The sequence below is a fragment of the Acipenser ruthenus genome, chromosome 59, assembly GCF_902713425.1.
Source record: "Acipenser ruthenus chromosome 59, fAciRut3.2 maternal haplotype, whole genome shotgun sequence".
Lineage (NCBI taxonomy): Eukaryota > Metazoa > Chordata > Actinopteri > Acipenseriformes > Acipenseridae > Acipenser > Acipenser ruthenus.
Window position 1 is genome coordinate 4,172,674 of NC_081247.1, and position 22,784 is coordinate 4,195,457.

A 22,784-nucleotide genomic window follows, 5' to 3' on the forward strand; every position below is an offset into this window, starting at 1 on the left:
TTAGAAATGTCTTAACGATAGCTCTCTCTATTTCTGATCATTATTATTATATGTTTATTTAGCAGACGTCTTTATCCAAGGCGACTTACAGAGACTAGGGTGTGTGAACTATGCATCAGCTGCAGAGTCACTTACAACTACGTCTCACCCGAAAGACGGAGCACAAGGAGGTTAAGTGACTTGCTCAGGGTCACACAGTGAGTCAGTGGCTGAGGTGGGATTTGAACTGGAGACCTCCTGGTTACAAGCCCTTTTCTTTAACCACTGGACCACACTGCCTCTTCTTGGGGTCTGTGTTAGTTTACTACATTCTGAAAAGAGTTTAGTTTCATTAAAGCTGCAGACAGACAGACAGACAGACAGAGTGAGCCCCACAATCCTGTTCAGTTTGACGCTACAATATAATCCCTTCTTCTTTATTATTATTATTAGTTTATTTAGCAGACGTCTTTATCCAAGGCGGCTTACAGAGACTAGGGTGTGTGAACTATGCATCAGCTGCAGAGTCACTTACAACTACGTCTCACCCGAAAGACGGAGCACAAGGAGGTTAAGTGACTTGCTCAGGGTCACACAATGAGTCAGTGGCTGAGGTGGGATTTGAACTGGAGACCTCCTGGTTACAAGCCCTTTTCTTTAACCACTGGACCACACAGCCTCTTCTTGGGGTCTGTGTTAGTTTACTACTGTAGAGTATTGGAGTGTTACAGCTTTAAGCAATGTATGCTAGAGAGGTCAAAGGGCAGAAGGCGGGAGCGGGATGAAAAAGGTTTTGTCTGGAGAACGGGGTCTGGTGCTTGGCTGGTTTAATAAAAAAACAAGAGTTCACTTATTAAACACGTCTGGCGTGAATACTTTACATTGGCGACGAGGATAAAACTGCTCCGAAGGTTTCCAAAAAAAAAAAACAGAATGGCGGCATACGGCAAAATTGAAGAATATAAGGCAGAACAAGAGGACTGGATTCAGTATACAGAGAGACTGTCCCAGTATTTCATCGCAAATGAAATTAAAGAAACTGAAAAGCAACGTGCAATCTTGCTTAGTGTGTGCGGGGCTAAAACGTATAGCCTTTTGAGAAGTTATGTGGCTCCACTTAAACCTAGTGAAAAAACATTTGCCGAGCTCGTGGCAGCTCTTACAGAGCATTATAATCCGAAACCATCAGCCATAATACAGAGATTTAAATTTGATAGTTGTTCTCGCAAGCCAGGCATATCAGTAGCTGGTTTCGTAGCGGAACTCCGCGCACTTTCAGAGTATTGCGAGTTCGGAGACACATTGAATGACCGTTTGAGAGACAGACTAGTGTGTGGAATTAACGATGAACGCATACAACGCCGATTACTGTCAGAGTCGACGCTGGATTTCAGAAAGGCACTGGATATTGCGCAAGGGATGGAAATTGCAGCAAAAAATACTTCCGATCTACAGGCTACAACAAGCGGCATTCTACTGTTAAACACAGGTACGGTCAATGAGATTTCATACGATAAATCAGGAAGACAGACCAGTTACTCAGAGAACCAGCACAAATTGCCATGTTATAGATGTGGGGGTAAGCACTCACCTGATGTCTGTAATTTTAAAGATGCTGAGTGTTACTCCTGTAAAAAGCGTGGCCATGTTGCCAGAGTCTGTCGTAGTAAAAAGAAAGATACACGGAAACAGCCCAGGAAGGAGGAATCGATGCACGTAGTGGAGGAGGAAAGTGAAGTGTATACAATGTTCAATGTAAGAAGCAAGCAGCAGAGGGAAAAGCCAATCACTGTAGAGGTTATTATAAATGACCAAGTAACCACCATGGAGATTGATACTGGAGCTTCAGTATCAATAATTAGTGAATCAACTTACAACAGAAACTGGCCTTTGGACAATAAACCTGAACTTACCACATCTGATGTGGTTCTACGCACCTATACAGGGGAACAAGTTCCAATACTGGGGTCCATCAGTGTTTTGGTTAAATACCGAGGACAAGAGATATATTTACGACTCACTGTAGTTAAAGGGGAAGGCCCCAGTCTGCTGGGTCGGGACTGGTTAAAACAGTTGAAACTAAACTGGACCGAGCTATTTTGGACACAAGCTGCAGGATACCAAACATTGTTGGAGAAGCATAGCGAACTCTTTCAAAGTGGTTTAGGTACACTTAGGGGAACGACAGGAAAAATTCAGGTGGACCCAGCAGCTAGGCCACGTTTTTTCAAACCGAGACCAGTCCCATACGCCATGAAAGACAAAGTGGATCAAGAACTGGACCGATTGATAGCAGAAGGGGTTATTGAACCAGTACAGTTTTCTGAGTGGGCAGCCCCAATAGTACCAATCCTAAAAGCAGATGGCAGTGTACGTATATGTGGGGACTACAAGGTCACAGTTAACCAAGTGGCAAGGATAGATACATACCCCATTCCCAGGATTGAAGATCTTTATGCTACGCTCGCAGGAGGACAGAAATTTACAAAAATTGATTTGAGCAACGCTTACCTGCAAATTCTACTGGACAAAGGATCCAAACCTTATGTGACCATTAACACACATCGGGGACTGTTTTGCTATAACCGCTTGCCTTTTGGAGTGTCAGCAGCACCTGGCATTTTTCAAAGAATAATGGATTCGCTCTTACAGGGCATACAGGGTGTGTGTGTGTACCTTGATGACATTCTCATTACAGGCAGAACTGAACAGGAACATCTTGCAAATTTAGAGGAAGTGTTACACAGGCTCTCACAGTCAGGAATGCGTATAAAAAAAGACAAGTGTGTTTTCCAGGCTCCTGAAGTCATCTATTTGGGACATAAGATAGACGCAGCCGGTCTACATCCCGTGGAAGAGAAAGTGAGAGCCATATCAGAAGCTCCAGCCCCAAAATCTGTTACTGAGCTAAAATCCTTTCTCGGCCTGCTCAACTATTATGGACGTTTCTTGCCAAATCTGTCCACAGTTTTAGCACCATTGCATAAACTGTTGCAGAAACAGGTCCGGTAGCATTGGGGTTTGGAGCAGACAAAGGCGTTTACGCAGGCAAAAGCTCTGCTGCAGTCTTCAGACGTACTGGTGCACTATGATTGTAAGAAAGCCCTGGTGTTATCATGTGACGCTTCGCCTTATGGATTGGGAGCTGTGCTTGCACATAGGATGTTGGATGGTTCGGAGCGGCCCATAAGCTATGCATCACGCTCTTTGGCACCTGCCGAGAAAAAGTATTCTCAACTGGAGAAGGAAGGGCTGGCTGTTATTTTTGGCGTAAAAAGGTTCCATTGCTATCTGCTGGGCAGACATTTTACAATAAATTCAGATCACAAGCCTCTCCAGAGCTTGTTCAATGAAAATAAACCAATACCCCCAATGGCCTCGGCTAGAATTCAGCGCTGGGCTCTAACGTTGGCTGCATATGACTACAGTTTCCGATATAAACCGGGGGAGGACCTTGGCAACGCAGATGCACTGAGCAGACTTCCTTTACCAGAAGGCCCACAAAAAGTGCCAATGCCAACCGAAACAGTTCTTTTATTGGAATGGCTCTCAACGTCCCCGTTAGATGTGAGACAGGTCAGCAAGGCTACCGAAAGAGACCCAGTGTTATCAAGGATACGCAGAATGGTTACAAATGGTTGGGTGGGGTTGCCAAATAGGGAAACCAAGCCTTATTTTAGCAGGAAACAAGAAATAAGCATCATGGAAGGTTGTCTCCTGTGGGGAGCACGTGTCATCATTCCACCTACAATGAGACCACAAGTTCTAAAATTACTGCATGAGGCACACCCAGGGATAGTGCGCATGAAGTGTTTGGCACGGAGCTATGTGTGGTGGCCGAAAATGGACCAGGAATTAGAAAAGAAGGTCCAGGAATGTACCAGATGCCAAGCAAATCGGCACGCCCCTCCAGAGGCACCGCTACATCCCTGGAAATTGCCACAAAAACCATGGGAAAGAATTCATGTGGATTATGCTGGTCCTGTTAATGGAAAAATGCTCCTGGTGATAGTGGATGCGCATTCCAAGTGGATCGAGGTCCACCCGATGACCTCGTCCACAGCTGAGGCTACTATTGACAGACTCAGAGTCACTTTTGCTGCTTTAGGACTGCCAGAATCAGTTGTTTCCGACAATGGACCACAGTTTGTGGGAGAACTATTCAGGCAGTTTATGGACCAAAATGGCATTAAGCACATTAAAACATCCCCTTATCACCCCTCCTCTAACGGTTTAGCAGAGAGGGCAGTTCAGACAATCAAGGAAGGATTAAAGAAAATGGAAAAGGGGAATATGGAGTCGAAACTGATCAGGTTTCTTTTCAAGTACAGGGTGACGCCCCAAGCCACCACAGGTAAATCACCAGCGGAGCTCCTGATGGGACGGAAACTTCGCACCCACCTGGATTTGCTATACCCAGATGAGAGAGCCAGGGTCGAGCAGAAACAGGCGCAACAGAAAGCAAATCATGATATATACACGCCAGACAATGGTTCTTTAAGGTGGGGGACAGTGTGTTTGCTCGCAACTTTGGCACAGGGCCGCAGTGGTTGTCAGGCACCATAAGCAAACAGACAGGTCCAGTGTCATACGTTGTACAATTGCAAGATGGTAGAGCCTGCCGGAGACATGTGGACCATGTCCGTAGGGGTTTTCCTAAGGAACCTGAGACAGATATGCCGCAGCCTGACAGTCCCCAACTAGACGTAGAGGACACTGTGTCTGACCAGCCCAGTGTGGACCAGGGTAACTCAAGGACAAAGACACAGGATCAGCTTGCAAACTATGAAGAAGAACAGGAGATTCTAGAAGACACTTCTGAGAATCAGGACATTACAGTGGGGGACCAAACAGAAGACACAGCCCCTTTGCGTCGCTCTAGTCGTATCCCGAAGCCTCGGGTACTGATGGACTGGTAAAAGCTAAAACCAGATAGTTACAGGCAGTTACGGAAGAGAGGGCAGAATAATCCCTCATAATTGTCTGGAGGAACAGGGTAGTCCACCCCTGTCCTCATAGTGGGGTCAGGGATTGTTTGTGTTCTTGTTCTACATGTTATTATTAATAATAGTATTTTGTTTAAAAAAAAAAAAAAATGAAAATATAGGGGTTGACAAATACTTAAAGTGGGAGGAATGTAGAGTATTGGAGTGTTACAGCTTTAAGCAATGTATGCTAGAGAGGTCAAAGGGCAGAAGGCGGGAGCGGGATGAAAAAGGTTTTGTCTGGAGAACGGGGTCTGGTGCTTGGCTGGTTTAATAAAAAAACAAGAGTTCACTTATTAAACACGTCTGGCGTGAATACTTTACAACTACATTCTGAAAAGAGTTTAGTTTCATTAAAGCTGCAGACAGACAGACAGACAGACAGAGTGAGCCCCACAATCCTGTTCAGTTTGACGCTACAATATAATCCCTTCTTCTTTATTATTATTATTAGTTTATTTAGCAGACGTCTTTATCCAAGGCGGCTTACAGAGACTAGGGTGTGTGAACTATGCATCAGCTGCAGAGTCACTTACAACTACGTCTCACCCGAAAGACGGAACACAAGGAGGTTAAGTGACTTGTTCAGGATCACACAGTGAGTCAGACAGTGAGCCGGGATTTGAAGTGACTTGTTCAGGATCACACAGTGAGTCAGATAGTGAGCCGGGATTTGAAGTGACTTGCTCAGGATCACACAGTGAGTCAGATAGTGAGCCGGGATTTGAAGTGACTTGTTCAGGATCACACAGTGAGTCGGACAGTGAGCCGGGATTTGAAGTGACTTGCTCAGGATCACACAGTGAGTCAGACAGTGAGCCGGGATTTGAAGTGACTTGCTCAGGGTCACACAGTGAGTCAGACAGTGAGCCGGGATTTGAAGTGACTTGCTCAGGGTCACACAGTGAGTCAGATAGTGAGCCGGGATTTGTTCGAGGTGAATTTGCTAGTATTATTATTTGTTTATTTAGCAGACGCCTTTATCCAAGGCGACTTACAGAGACTCGGGTGTGTGAACTATGCATCAGCTGCAGAGTCACTTACAATTACATCTCACCCGAAAGACGGAACACAAGGAGGTTAAGTGACTTGCTCAGGGTCACACAATGAGTCAGTGGTTGAGGTGGGATTTGAACCGGGGACCTTCTGGTTACAAGTCTGTTTCTTTAACCACTGGACCACACAGCCTCCTGTAGTATCTACAAAGATTGTGAACCGTACAATAAAAACTCAGGTAATTTATTCTTCAACTGCTGTAAAGTTTTCTGATGTGTTGATCTCATTGCCACTCTCTGAGTCCTCATCACTAGATGAGCTGGTTAATACCTACAACACCACCGTGACTGCTATCTTAATTACTGCAGCGCCAATCAAAACTCAGACAGTGTGTTTTATAAAAGCTCACCGTGGTCTAGTGATACAACTCGTAAGATGAAATTAGAGGGCCGTAAACGAGAACGGAGATGGGGGCAATCTAAACTGCTCGTTCATTACATCACATGGAAGGGCCACCTGGTTAAATATAGGAAGGCTCTGGTGTTGGCCAGATCATTATATTATTCTAATTTAATTGAAACAAATTTAAATAATCCTAGATTTATTTTTGCTACCCTAGATAAATTAATGAATCCTTCCCCTAATAGTCCTACCCTTGACATTGGCTCCTCTCACAGCTGCAATGACTTCTTACATTTCTTTAAAAATAAAATACTAGACATCAGAAATGAGATTCCAAAGACACCTTCTGTTAAGGAGGACTCTGGCAGAATTTTACCAACTACACCTATTAAGGCTACTATGGGGGCTTTTTCTTTGATTATCTTACAGAACCTGACAGAGCTAGTTCAACATATGAGAGCTACTACGTGCTCTCTTGATTCTATTCCTACAAAACTATTAAAAGATGTTCTTGGTGTTTATTAATACACACATTTTAAAAATTATAAATGACTCACTTTCCTCTGGTATAGTTCCCTCAACACTTAACCCTTTGCAGTCCATTTATTAATTGCGCGTCAGGTCTAATTAATTTTCACACGCGCAGTTAATTTTAGACGCGCTGTTTAAAAGTATTTTTTTCCACAGTCAAACGGGTTTAAAAGGCCCTGCATATCAACAAAGCACTCACTAGGCATGTCCAACTCACTGTGTGACCCTTTCATTTCACATATGCTAAGAAATAAATAATAATAATAATAATAATAATAATAGTCGTACATACCGATCAATCATCTCCTGATCACTCGTTTTATCACCAAACTCCTCAATAATGGGATCCAAGCCATTATTTTATTACTATAACATCTCAAAAAAGCTCTGCAAATGTCCGTGATATTCTCTGAGCGCTGATGCAGTCACAGCCAGCTTGTTTCCTTATGACCGTCCCTATCTGATGCCAGGGGCAAGTATGACTATTCATGAGATACGCCCTTTTTTTCGGCTTGTCTCGGCTCCTGTCGCTCCCACTCGGCCATTGAATGGTTATCTCGGCTTTTTCCGGAGAAAAAACGACTAGAAACCAGTTTTTTGCGTCTTTTTGATGATGTCAGACAGGGTCCGACACTGGACCGGATAGGAATAATTGCAATGTCGGACCAGGTCTGACATAGGACCACAAAGGGTTAAGGTAGCTGTGGTAAAGCCTATGCTTAAGAAACACAATTTGGACCCTAAAGTCCTCAATAACTACAGGCCAATCTCCAACCTACCATTCTTAGATAAGGTTCTCTAGAGATTTGTTGCAATTCAGTTACAAACATGTCTAACTCTTAACGGTATAGTCGAAGTTTCAGTCTGGTTTTCGTGCTGCACACAGCACCGAGACGGCCCTTGTCAGAGTTGTGAATGATCTGCTGATAAGCTCTGACTCGGGCTTTCCATCAGTTTTAATTCTAGTTCTGCCTTTGATTCTGTAGACCATTCCATCCTACTGAATCGTCTTGAAAGCACAGTAGGACTGTCTGGCCTTGTGCTATCCTGGTTCAAATCTTATCTTTCTGATAGGCTTCAGTTCATCTCTATTGGGGAGGTAAAATCGACATTATCGGAAGTTGTCTGTGGTGTTGCACAGGGCTCCTTCTAGGTCCCTTGTTGTTTTCATTATATGTGCTACCATTAGGTGACATTATCCGCAGACACAGAGTGAACTTCCATTGCTATGCGGATGATACCCAGCTGTATGTGTCCCTAAAGCCAGGAAATGCTGCTGCTGGGGAGTTTTACGTGCTGCTGGTCTTGCAGACATTGTGTTGGAGGTCTCAGCATTATTTAATGCTCAATTCAGATAAAGCAGAGGTTATGCTCGTGGGCTCTCAGAACCAACTGAAACATGTGGGATTACATGAGCTGCACCGTAGTAATCTCGCATTGAAACTAGAAATGATTTATTTATTTTCTTTCGTTTATATAGCACCTTACGTCATAGACCCCACAGTGCTTTACAGATAACATAATACACACAGTATATAAAACATTCAAATAGCATAAGAAAGATTATAATAAAAAATCTATTTTAAATAAAATAAATACATTTTCAATCATGTATATTTAAAAACACAAAAAAACACAAAAAAACAGTAATAGAAAGACTACAATAAAAAAGGCCTGTGTACATAAATAAGTCTTCAATCTTGACTTAAAAACAGCGAGACTCCGAGCTTCTCTGACAAAAAAAAGGCAGAGCGTTCCATAATGTAGGAGCCTGATAAGAAAAGTCCCTTCCTCCCATTCTATTAGTATTTACCCTCGGAATAACCAAGAGTCCTGCATCCAGAGAATTCCGTTTAGGAATTAGAACATAAGAAAGTTTACAAACGAGAGGAGGCCATTCAGCCCATCTTGCTCGTTTGGTTGTTAGTAGCTTATTGATCCCAGAATCTCATCAAGCAGCTTCTTGAAGGATCCCAGGGTGTCAGCTTGTGTATATATATATATATATATAATATATATTTATTATTATTTGTATTTTTGTTAGCGGTGCAGATCAAAGCGCTGCGTATTTATTGTTGTTTTTATAATTTAAAAACCCCGTGAGGATGCGTGGCTGATCAGCTACTGATTTATTTAACTAGCTGACAGTCACGCATCCTTACTAAACTCGTGCAAACTGTGGCCGAGGGGTAATAAGATAATTAACAGCTAGTTAACCCCTCGGCCAGAGTATAAGAACCTGCAGCTGTCCATGCTGCGGGAGAGAGTGTACAGAGGAGAGTAAGGGGAGCGGAGAGAGCGAGGAGAATAAAATAAACAACTGCTAAGTATCGTGCTGGTGCTAAAACCAGCACGCTTATTTGTTTCTGTTTGTTTGGCCAACGCGCCTTTTTGTTTTGTGTTTTGTTCTGTTTAAATCTTTTGGTTTGTTTAGTTAATAAAACGCTGAGCGCCGTTGCGTTCAGCTTCACCCGCCCATCCATTGTTTTGTTTCTGGTATTTCCTGGTCCGTGACGTCACCACACACACGCCACTCAACAAAAATACAAATAATAATAAATATATCTATAGGGGCGGGACACTCCGCCACACAGCTTCAACAACATTACTGAAGAGTTGGTTCCAGACCCTCATGTATGGGATCAACAGCTCTTGTAAATAACTGGGTGCAAATCCATTAAGGGCTTTATAAGTTAAAAAATAAAATCTTAAAATCAATTCGAAACTGCACAGGAAGCCAGTGTAAGGAGGCCATGACAGGAGTAATATGTTCACCTTTTCTGGTTTTAGTTAGGATTCTTGCAGCAGCATTCTGAATAAGATGCAAGTGAGACGCCAAATACTTTGGAATCCCAGAAAAAAGTGCATTACAGTAGTCGACACGCTGAAGGAAACGCGTAATTTAGAGGAGAAGCCTCGATCAAAGAAACTTTGTCATCAACTCTGTGCCAAAACTCTAAGTTTTGGTTAAACATAAAATATCAAGGTTATAATCTGTGATAAATTCACTGATCAGGGGCGCTTTATTTGACAGAGATCTAACATTAAATAAAGCCAGACGTAAAACAGTATTTTCAGGAGCATGTGGTTTAACGGAGTTGACAGGGATGTGTAACACATTACTAGAACACATGCCTCTGAATCTGCTGAGTGGTAATAGCAGTGAGGAACAATAAACCCAGTGAGATATTATAACTGTGATTATTTTCTGTTTTGTTTCATAGCAGCCCTCTGTAAACAACCTCCCCTCCCCAGTTCCTGGTTTAAATAATTTACTAAATGCTTTTCAATATTAGCAGCTAATCTACTTGTCCCTGACCTATTTAGGTGTAGTCCAGCTTTCTTGCAGTACTTAGATTTCCCACAGAAGCAGCCCCAGTTATTTATAAACCCTAACCCTTCTTTTACGCACCAGACAGCCAGCCAAGTATTTATAGCCTTAATTCTACTAAAGTGATCATCCCCGTTACCAATCACAGGTCATATACTCGACAGCATGATTCTGCTTCCTGATTCTTTCAGTTTCTTAGTGCTTTGTAATTCTCTGTCTCATATATCATTTGTTCCAGCCTGTACAATTACCACAGGCTCTGTTTCATGAACTTTTAATAAGCTGGATATTCTCGACTCAATGTCCCTGACTTTAGCACCAGGAATGCAAGTAACGACCCTGTGTAGGGGATCTTTACGACAGAAATCCCTATCGATGCATCTTAATACTGAGTCACCCATGAGCAGCACCTCCCTCCTAATTTCGCCAGTTACACGGTTCTCACAGTTCTCTGTGTCCGTACTTTATATCTATTTGATAAGTCTATCTCATTAGTAATAGTATCTTGACCACTCAGACTTTTCGAACAGTCACCCAATCCCTACTTATTTCAAGTCCCTCAACACATCCGCAGTCTAGCAACAACTCTGCTGTGTCGCCTGCAGCAAACACATTCACAAGGCTAAGATCAGGATTATTTAAAACAGGAGTATTCACAGGATTAGGATCCCAGACACTTACAGTCTCTCCTATAGAGTCACAAACCAGCCAGGTGTTATTATCAATTTGATTAAAACTATTTTCAATAAACTGCTCAGTTTTGTATATGTTTCTGAGAATTTCTATTTGCTTATGAAGTTTGGCAGTTTCTTGCGTTAGAGTCAGTGTAAGAAGACATTTCTGGCAGATAAAAATCTTCCTTAAAATGAATAGTATTAACCAAAGTATACGTTTCACATCTATTACAGGACATACCACACCTTTCAGAATTCACAATAGATAATATCAAACTGCTGCTGCTGGAAAAGTCTGCACCAAACAAAAAACACACATCTTTATGTTTCCAAGTTTGATAGCTTAGAACTCCAAAATGTCTGACAGTGCTACGCTGTCACCTGTAGCATAACTGTAGCAGAAACACAGATACAAAACATTCAGAATAATTTAATACAAGCCTGGCACAAGAAAGGACAACACAACACCACAGAACAGTCACAGCCAGTGTCCTTAATCTGCTGTCCTTTATCTCTGCCGCTGGCATGGAGAGTGTGGAAGTATTAGCCAAGCTTGATCACGTGATTCAAATCAGCTGCCGAGAACAGTCATCTTTGATCCTGATCTGTCATTTGAGACTTATATTAGGGAAGTTATTAAAGTTTCTTTTTACCATTTGAGAAATATAGCCAAGCTTAGAACAATTATTTCCATAATGCATGCCTTTGTTTATCTAGAATTGATTACTCTAATGCACTTCTCTCTGGTATCCCGTTTGCAGCTTGTTCAGAATACCGCTGCTAGAATTCTAACTAAAACCAGGAAAAGTGACCATATGAACCTGTTTTGGCCTCTTTACACTGGCTCCCTGTGCAGTATAGAATTGATTTTAAGATGTTGCTGTTAACTTACAAGGCCCAGAATGAATTAGACCTAGTTATTTGCAGGAGTTACTGACTCCATATCTTTCAAACCGCACTCTGAGATCACAGGATGCGGGGCTGCTGGTTATTCCGAGGGTCAACAAAAGCAACACAGGAGGAAGGGCTTTTTCATGTAGAGCTCCTAAATTATGAAATTCCCTCCCTTCTTTCGTCAGGGAATCTGAGACTGTTACAGTTTTTAAGTCAAGATGAAAACATACTTTCATAAAACAGCTTTCTTATCTTAGTGGGTTTTATGTAACTTTTAAATTTCTGCTTTTTAAACATTTTTTATATACAGTTTTTTAAAAATATGGTATTTAATATGTGGCAGCTGTGTGTGTGTGTGACATGCCGGGGGACCTTTATACAAAGGTATTGTGTAAATGCTTTTTTGTAATGTACTGTACAGTGCTTTGTGATACTTTGTAAGAAAAGCGCTATATAAATGTAATAAATAAATAAAATAAATGGCCTCCAAGGGCTACAGAGGGTTCCCTAGCCACGTTGTTGATGCAGAATCACTGGGATCCTTTAAGACCCGACTTGACGAAGTTCTCTCTCCTCTCTCCCAGGTCTCTGAGCTCAGGCAGCAGTTAAGGCAGTGTGGTCTCCCCGTCTCTGGCACTAAACCAGCCCTCCTGGAGCGTCTGAAACCTCTCCAGCGATCCTGCCCCCCTCCCACCCCCCCTCCCCTCACACACAGCCCCTTCCTCACGCCCCCCACCGCCTTCGTCATCCAGTACCAGGATGTGAGCGTGAAAAGAGACATGCAGGAGAGGCAGAGGAACAGGCCCCGGGAGAGGGGCGGGGCCAGGGGTGGGGCCACCCTGCTCAGCCCCACCCTCAGCGCACATGCACTCACTCCCCCCAGCATGCAGGGGGCGCTGCAGCGGTTTGGAGTGAAGGAGTCTGAGCAGAGAGGAGAGGAGAGGCAGCAGGTGAGTGTGTGTGAAATAGATCAGGATTCAAACCCAGCGTCCAGGACAGGATGGCTGGGATTTGGCTTATGATCTCTCTCTCCCCTGCCCCTTTCTCTCTCCCCTCTCAACCCTCTCCCTCCTTCTCTAGCCCCTCTCTCCTCTCTCTCCCCTCTCTCTCCACCCTCTCCCTCCTTCTCTACCCCTCTCCCTCACCCACCCCTCTCTCTCTCCTCTCTCTCTTCCTCCTTCCTCTACCCCCTCCCTCACCCACCCCCTCTCCTCTCTCTCCCCTCTCTCCCTCCTTCTCTACCCTCTCCTCTCTCTCCCCTCTCTCCTCTCTCTTCCTCCTTTACCCCCCTCCCTCACCCACCCCCTCTCCTCTCTCTCCCCTCTCTCCCTCCTTCTCTACCCTCTCCTCTCTCTCCCCTCTCTCCTCTCTCTTCCTCCTTTACCCCCCTCCCTCACCCACCCCCCTCTCCTCTCTCCCTCCTTCTCTACCCCCTCTCTCTCCCTCCTTCCTCTACCCCCTCCCTCACCCACCCCCTCTTTCTCCTCTCTCTTCCCTCTCGCTCCCCCCCTTAAAGGGTACATAAGGACCTTTTTATTTTATTGTGTCACATGTTCCCATGTGTTGCTACAACTGTTTAAGTAAGGTGTGTGTGTATTGTTTTAATTATGCATTTATTTTTACAGTTTTACCACTTTTTAAAAATTTTAAATTGCATTCCCTGCCTCGAGATGGCTTCACATGTACCTACATGGACCTTTCAGAACTACATTTCCCATCATCCTCCTGCTCACTGGTAAATCCACCTCAGTTACATATGCGAGCAGGAGGATGATGGGAAATGTAGTTCTGAGAGGTGCATGCAGGTAACACAATAAAATAAGAAGGTCCTTATATACCCTTTAACCTCAGTTACAGGATCCCTTGCCCGAGCGGTCGCTGGTTCATGTAGTAAATTGAGGAACGATAGCAGTAGTGTGGTGGTAGAACAAATATGTATTTAAATCCAGAGACATTCCTCTTATTCCAGGAGCACAGTATCGACAAAAACAATTGAACCCTTTGACGCCTAGGCAGAATGACCATGTTTGAGCTTGAATGTGACCTTTGTGTTTAGCGCTTGTAGTTTGGCAACCTTACATCAGAAATTAAAACCCAATATATCTATAGAAAGGCCTTTAGTAGCTGTTTCCAATGATATAATGGATTTTATTGTGAAATATCATTTTTTTTATATAAACTGCACCGTCCAAAAGATATTTGAAAAATGTATAATAATGATATCTTTAAAAACTGCCAATTTCGACCCCTTTCCAAGTTAGATATAAACAAATTATCAGCATATGACAGATGGAACGTTTTAGGAGGATTTCAAATAAAAAAAATCAGATTTCAAATATCTTCTACTATTGAGGAGCTACAAGATTTTGTCCGAGCCGTGGTCTGTATGCCAAAATTCCCCAAAACGTCCCTATTTTCAGAACTGTCAGCTAAGCAAAATATCACAAAGTACTTTAATGTATGAAAAAAACAAGGGAAAATGAAGCTGCTTTTATTAAAAGTAGTTGACATTATTTTAAATGTGTGTGTGTATGTATATATATATATATATATATATATATATATATATATATATATATTGTAGCAACTTCATAGGCTGTGTAGAATATGCATACAGTACTTTGTAGCGGGACAGTATTTAAACAGAGACGAAGTACTGTGAAGTTAATTCCAAACAGGGCGGTACCTGTTAGTGCTTTATTTACATGTCCATCCAGCATAGAATAGTTGGTGAAACAGGCAAAGGTTCATACACAATCGAGGGCTTTCAAAACAGTCCAGGTATCAAGCACAAAGAAGGCAATCAAACAATCCAAAGTCAATAACAAGTAATCCAACAATCCCAGTACTCACTTCCTGTAGCGTACCGCTCTCCCCACTCTTACCACTGGTACTTGCCTAGACCTCCCTTTTTATTCCCCCGGGAACGCGCTTTTTTGATGATGTGGCATTAAAACCGGTCACTTCCGGTTTGGCGGCCATCTTGTTTCCGGTATGACCGAAGCCAATCGTCACTTCCTGTTTGGCAGCCATCTTGCTTCCAGTATGACTGAAGCAAGAATTTGCCATCAAGACTGCCCTAATGTATCTCCCATTTCGCACCAATCCCCTCGTTCTATCACAATATATATATATATATATATATATATATATATTACAAGTGCATCAAAAAACACAAAGTTACATTTTTAGATAATTATTTTCATGAAAGAAAATAACAATAAATAAATAACAAATAAAACTGAACAACATTAAAAACTTACATTAGGTAATTTATTACCTGTCAGAAATGAACTATATAGCAACTATTTTAAATAGCATCTTACCATACCTGCAAAGAAAACCAAAAACAAGATTAAAAACATGAATTGTAACCCTGTGGTGGATACCGACCGTCTCGGGGGTTTCATTGACAAGCCCAGCTAGCTTATCTTGGCTGTCCATTCCTTTTCAACCCAATCCATCTGCTGCTGTCTTTTTTCACTGTGTATTAGCGCTGCGATGTGTATCAGCATCAGGAGAGTGCCACATTTGGAAGCACGGCTGTTCACAAATCATACATAACGGTTTCCCGTTGCATTCAGGAGTGAAGCATGCATATTTTCTGCATCCTTCAAAACCAGCTGTTCCCTCATTTTTCTCGCGTGACGGAAGGAAACTGTTGGTGACCGCTATGTCAAAGTGAAAACAGCGATTATCCCTTAGCGGTCCTGTGGAAGGGTGGTGGGTAGTTCACTGACACACAGGAGACCCAAAAATAATTTGGGAACACCACACAGGTGCCCAGTTTTATTATGGGAGTGTAATTTCTTTTCAGCCCTCAGAGGGCGCTGTTGTCTGTGGTCTGCCTTACCAGCGATGGTACAGACAGAGCCACAACTATACCGGGAGCGGTACAGAGTACAGGTGCTCAAACACAAGAATAATCAAAAGGCGAAAGGAACAGGAAAAATAAAGCACAATAAACAAAACTACAAATGAAAGGTGCTGCGCTCGGCAGCTTCACCCCAACCGTCTCTACCCGCACGGCCCGGGTCTCCGTCCTACCCTCACGGCTCCCTCAGCCTGCTATACAAATGTTTATCGGGGCTGCCCAAGAGTTTCCCCACTACCGATAATTCTTTTTCTTTTTTTCTTCCTTTTATTGTTGTTGGGATTTCCGTCCCCGCAGTTCTCGAACCAGCGCTTCCGTACACCTAGTACGTCTCAGAGGGCAGACCTGAGGGAACAGCAGAATGTTAACTTATAGGGCCAGCAATTCCCCCAAGACCCGCCTCTCAGCCATTCAGAGAGAAGGAAAGCCCGCACACCCACTCTCCCACCTCTCCGTGTCACTGCCATGACTGACAGGCGAATATTGACGGGCTGCTGCCCTCTTCCTGCAGCACTTCGAACACATCAGAAGAGTCAGTAGAGGTCTCCCCCTGTTACAGGTCCATTTATTCAGCGTCTCAGGCGCGTCAGGTCCAATTTATTTTCACACATGCAGTTTATTTTAGACGCGATGTTCTTTGAGTGCTGGATGCAGAAGTAGCTATCTTGTTTGTTTATGTGTGTGTTATCTCTGTGGTGTCGGGTCTATCTGTATTCATGAGATACACCCATTATTTTTTTTTTGGCTCCTATCGGTCTCACTCGGCCATTGAATGGTTTTCTCAGATTTTTCGACTAGAGACCTGTTTTTTACGTCTTTTTGATGATGTCGGACAGGTTCCAACATAGGACTGCAAAGGGTTAAAAGAGAACATGGTAGGTACCAATTCTCTGGTCGGATTTGTCTACGTCGCCCGTGTGTTGATTATAGTTGTGAATGGTGGCAGGCTGCCTCTCCACTGTTTGAGTCCAACAGCCCTCAGTGCTTAACAGCCTTTCTACAGTCCTCGATTCACTGGCACTATGAAGTGATGACAAACAAGTAATGGCTCAAGTGTCCCTTCACTGAGTTGCTAAATGTTCCCTTCCTTGTATGACACCATCTCATATCCCCACACTGGCTCCGACATTCCCATTGTTTATAGTCCCTCAGAAGAGCGGGAAGGTCTATGTGATTTGTGTTGCACGTACCACAAGAATTACAGCCAAGCCTTTTTAATTCTATCATCAAATTTGGTGATGTGTAATTATCAAACCATACATTATAGCCTTGATGGACAAGTGGCTGGACCAATTCTAGGAGGCTGTGTGGTCCAGTGGTTAAAGAAATGAGCTTATAACCAGATGGTCCCCGGTTCAAATCCCACCTCAGCCACTGACTCATTGCGTGACCCTGAGCAAGTCACTTCACCTCCTTGTGCTCTGTCTTTCGGGTGAGACGTTGTTGTACGTGACTCTGCAGCTGATGCATAGTTCACACACTCTAGTCTCTGTAAGTCGCCTTGGATAAAGGCGTCTGCTAAATAAAATAATAATAATAATGATAGTCTTATTATTTGTTTATTTAGCAGATCCAAGGCAACTTACTATCTTTATCCAAGGCAACTTACAGAGACTAGGGTGTGTTAACTATGCATCAGCTGCAGAGTCACTTACAATTACGTCTCACCCGAAAGACGGAGCACAAGGAGGTTAAGTGACTTGCTCAGGGTCACACATTGAGTCAGTGGCTGAGCTGGGATTTGAACCGGAGACCTCCTGGTTACAAGCCCTTTTCTTTAACCACTGGACCACACAGCCTCCAATACTACCTTATTCGCTAAGCCAATTACCCTACCGTCGAGTGTCAGGCCAGGTAGTCCAGGGTACTCTGTTCCCGTTACTTGGCGCCCTCACAGGTCGCGAGGGAGATTTACCACCAAGAATCATTGTCTTTCTGTCACAAATCCATACAAATCCATTAGGAATGCATAAAAAGCTATTTCAAGCATATGAAACAATGAATACTGTAAACAATGCACTTACTTGACAGTGGAAGTGCTGGGATGGGGCTCATCTGGAGCAGCTTCTTCCTCTCTACACTCTTCCATCATTAGCTCCTCCTGCAGAGGATCCATCCCCTCATGGTCCTCAAGGAAAAGGGTGTTGACATCCTCGAGATCAAGGGGCTTTCTGGTGGTCTTCAGGGACTCCATCAGTTTCTTGTAGCTTCTTCTTCTTATTTATTTCTTAGCAGACGCCCTTATCCAGGGCGACTTACAATTGTTACAAGATATCACATTATTTTTACATACAATTACCCATTTATACAGCTGAATTTTTACTGGAGCAATCTAGGTAAAGTACCTTGCTCAAGGGTACAGCAGCAGTGTCCCCTACCAGGGATTGAACCCACAACCTGCCAGTCAAGAGTCCAGAGCCCTAACCACTACTCCACACTGCTTCTTCCAGCCATCTTTCAAACCTGCAAACTCCACACCCACCCACTCACAAAACAATTCAACAGTCAATCAGTCAACCAATTTATTTTTTTATAACACCTTATGGCAATGCCATGCCAAAGAACTTCACAGGAAAAATACAAAAAATACAAATTACAATGTCATAGCAAAAACTAAAATCAGGATTACAAAATTACAACAAGAAATGAAATGAAATTTTTGACATATAAATATATGTACTGTATATTACCGAACTTTAAATAATTTGATATCATAGAGAATTATATTTATATACAAGAGTTATAGCAAGTCAAAAGAAGCAAAAAAATAATAATAAAATGAAATGAGGGCACTAATTAGATTTTTGACATAAATGTATGTTCTGTATATTACCAGATTTTCAATAGTTTGGTATCATGGAGAAAATAATATTATATACAAAACTTATAGAAGTCAACAGGAGCAGAAAAAATAAAAAATAAAGTCTCTAGAAAAACGAACGATATGGTGATGAAGCAGGAAAGGTAAAAATGAAATGAATGTGACAAACACTTACCAAGCAAACAAATGAATATAAAAAACAAATGAATGAATAAAGATGTGTTCGTACCGTCAACAGCACAAGCCTCTTCTCATCCTTTTCAAGTGCCTGAAGAAAAAGAAAAAAAAATGAAATATTCAAGTTCTTATTTTAGATATTGAATCTAAATGTGTACTGAATTATAATTTCAGAGACAATTGCCTTCAAAAAGTCTGCGCTGTTGTGGCCGCTGACAGTTCTGGAACGTTCTGAGTTGTGTGACTCAATAAAAACTTCAAAATATGCGCTGGTAGACGCGTTTTCTGTGCGTCACTTAGTTGACATGTATCAATACAGTTTTTTTTTGCTAGTACCTAGCCTTATTCAATGACAAGGCTCAGAAACAAAGATTTGTTTCCCCCATGGCTTATTTTTGCAGTGAGACGTCATCTCGGAAGAGAGAGCGCGTCATCGCTGCTTAAGCACCGAAATTAGAATGTCTCGCCACCGAAGGGTTAAAAACAAAGAAAAACGGCAGCTGTAACAAAATGAAATGGAGTGTGAAACCAGCCCAGCCACTGTATCAGACCAGCCACTGTATCAGACCAGCCACTGTATCAGACCAGACTGTATCAGACCAGACTGTATCAGACCAGACTGTATCAGCCCAGCCACTGTATCAGACCAGACTGCATCAGCCCAGCCACTGTATCAGACCAGACTGTATCAGCTCAGCCACTGTATCAGACCAGTCTGTATCAGCCCATCCACTGTATCAGACCAGTCTGTATCAGCCCATCCACTGTATCAGACCAGACTGTATCAGCCCATCCACTGTATCAGACCAGACTGTATCAGCTCAGCCACTGTATCAGACCAGACTGTATCAGACCAGACTGTATCAGCCCAGCCACTGTATCAGACCAGACTGTATCAGCCCAGCCACTGTATCAGACCAGACTGTATCAGACCAGACTGTATCAGCCCAGCCACCGTATCAGCCCAGACTGTATCAGCCCAGCCACTGTATCAGCCTAGACTGTATCAGACCAGCCACTGTATCAGACCAGACTGTATCAGCCCAGACTGCATCAGCTCAGCCACTGTATCAGACCAGACTGTATCAGCCCATCCACTGTATCAGCTCAGCCACTGTATCAGCCCAGCCACTGTATCAGCCCAGCAACTGTATCAGACCAGACTGTACCAGCCCAGCCACTGTACCAGCCCAGCCACTGTATCAGACCAGACTGTATCAGCCCATCCACTGTATCAGACCAGACTGTATCAGCTCAGCCACTGTATCAGACCAGCCTGTACCAGCCCAGCCACTGTATCAGACCAGACTGTATCAGCCCATCCACTGTATCAGACCAGACTGTATCAGCCCAGCAACTGTATCAGACCAGACTGTATCAGACCAGCCACTGTATCAGACCAGACTGTACCAGCCCAGCCACTGTATCAGACCAGCCACTGTATCAGACCAGACTGTATCAGCCCAGCCACTGTATCAGCCCAGACTGTATCAGACCAGCCACTGTATCAGACCAGACTGTATCAGACCAGACTGTATCGGACCAGACTGCATCAGCCCAGCCACTGTATCAGACCAGACTGTATCAGCCCAGCCACTGTATCAGACCAGACTGTATCAGCCCAGCCACTGTATCAGCCCAGACTGTATCAGCCCAGCCACTGTATCAGACCAGACTGTATCAGACCAGACTGTATCAGACCAGACTGTATCAGCCCAGCCACTGTATCAGACCAGACTGCATCAGCCCAGCCACTGTATCAGACCAGACTGTATCAGCTCAGCCACTGTATCAGACCAGTCTGTATCAGCCCATCCACTGTATCAGACCAGTCTGTATCAGCCCATCCACTGTATCAGACCAGACTGTATCAGCCCATCCACTGTATCAGACCAGATTGTATCAGCTCAGCCACTGTATCAGACCAGACTGTATCAGACCAGACTGTATCAGCCCAGCCACTGTATCAGACCAGACTGTATCAGCCCAGCCACTGTATCAGACCAGACTGTATCAGACCAGACTGTATCAGCCCAGCCACTGTATCAGCCCAGACTGTATCAGCCCAGCCACTGTATCAGCCTAGACTGTATCAGACCAGCCACTGTATCAGACCAGACTGTATCAGCCCAGACTGCATCAGCTCAGCCACTGTATCAGACCAGACTGTATCAGCCCATCCACTGTATCAGCTCAGCCACTGTATCAGCCCAGCCACTGTATCAGCCCAGCAACTGTATCAGACCAGACTGTACCAGCCCAGCCACTGTACCAGCCCAGCCACTGTATCAGACCAGACTGTATCAGCCCATCCACTGTATCAGACCAGACTGTATCAGCTCAGCCACTGTATCAGACCAGCCTGTACCAGCCCAGCCACTGTATCAGACCAGACTGTATCAGCCCATCCACTGTATCAGACCAGACTGTATCAGCCCAGCAACTGTATCAGACCAGACTGTATCAGACCAGCCACTGTATCAGACCAGACTGTACCAGCCCAGCCACTGTATCAGACCAGCCACTGTATCAGACCAGACTGTATCAGCCCAGCCACTGTATCAGCCCAGACTGTATCAGACCAGCCACTGTATCAGACCAGACTGTATCAGACCAGACTGTATCGGACCAGACTGCATCAGCCCAGCCACTGTATCAGACCAGACTGTATCAGCCCATCCACTGTATCAGACCAGACTGTATCAGCTCAGCCACTGCATCAGCCCATCCACTGTATCAGACCAGACTGTATCAGCCCATCCACTGTATCAGACCAGCCACTGTATCAGACCAGCCACTCTGACCTCTTTACCGATTTCGTTTAACACGATCTGATTCAAATCAGCCAATCTACCCCTTCTCCTCCACTCTCTCTACCCCCTTTCTACTCCCTCTCTACCTTGTCTTTACCCCCTCTCTACCCCCTCTCTCTTCAGTCTCTTCCTCCCCTCCCCCTCTCTCTATCAGGCCAGTGACTCCTCTCTCCACCTCTTTCTCCAGCAGGGCTTGAGCAGCGACACAGACACACAGGCCGACAGCTTCACCACACAGGTACCTGACTGACTGTGTGCCTGTCTGTCTGTCTGTGTGTCTGTCTCTGTGTCTTTCTGTCTGTGTGTCTGTCTGTCTTCGTACTTGGTACACAGTTGTATTTTGTGATCCTCTCTTTCTCTCTCTCTCTCTCTCTCTCTCTCTCTCTCTCTCATCCTCTCTTCTCTCTCCCTCTGTGACGGGATACTCCCCACCACTGTGAGAATTTCATGTTTTGTGTTATTTTGTATGTGTTGTATTATTATTATTTAAACGCACTGTTTTATTGTTAGTATTGTTTATAGCCGGATGGGGTTGAAATGCGTTGTCAACAGCAAGTGATTATTGACAAACTGGCTGTTGACCATGCATATGATAAAACCCGTGCCGAATGTGGAACATTAGGTCATTTAATAGCCAGTTAATCCCTCAGCCACTATATAAAAACAAGCAGCTTTGGCTGAACTTGATTAGTGTGTTCAGAGGCAGAACGAGAGTCGTGAGTCAAGCAGGTATTATTAGAAAGCAATTGCTACACGTGTTGGTTTACACCAGCATGATGCTTGTTTTTCGTATCTGTCTGTTTTGTATCTGTCTATTTATTTTGGCCACTGTGCCATTTTGTTTTGGTGAAGTGTTTTTGTTTCTGTTTAAACCTTTTATTTATAATAAATCTGCGCACCAGCGTATTGATTCACACCTCAGTGCTGTCTGTGTCTGTCTCCTCCCTGGTCTGATGTCCCCCACCAAGCCAATCTGTGACACCCTCCTTCTCTCATTCTCTCATCTTTCTCTCCCTCTTTCATCCTCTCATCTTCCTTCCTCCCTCTCTCCTTTCTCCCTCTCTCTCTTGCTCACCCCTCCCTTTCCCCTCTCTCCCTCGCTCACCCTCTCTCCTCACTCTCATTTTCTCCTCTCTCACTCTCCCTCTCTCCTCTCAGGTGTTCTGCTCTCAGCCCAGCTGCGATGTGATTGGTCAGGATTTTGAATTGCCGATGGAGATTACAGCTAGTCCTGCCCAGGCCCCTCCCACAGGGCGGAGTCTGGAGGAGGAGCTACAGGAGGCCATTCAGAGAGTGCAGGTTAGAGG

At 43.9% G+C, this 22,784-nt stretch overlaps 1 protein-coding gene across 4 annotated transcripts in view; it reads left to right on the forward strand.

The window, feature by feature from the left end:
• LOC117410207 (myocardin) overlaps positions 1-22,784 on the forward strand; it is a 47,581-nt gene that overhangs the window by 20,907 nt on the left and 3,890 nt on the right. For 2 of the 4 annotated variants that reach the window (XM_059018372.1, XM_059018373.1), the window contains exons 8-10: positions 12,377-12,742; positions 21,665-21,715; positions 22,636-22,776. In XM_059018372.1, coding sequence (XP_058874355.1) covers positions 12,377-12,742; positions 21,665-21,715; positions 22,636-22,776 — 558 coding nt within the window. The remainder of the gene's footprint in view (positions 1-12,376; positions 12,743-21,664; positions 21,716-22,635; positions 22,777-22,784) is intronic. The other 2 variants (XM_059018374.1, XM_059018375.1) reach the window with 2 other exon arrangements.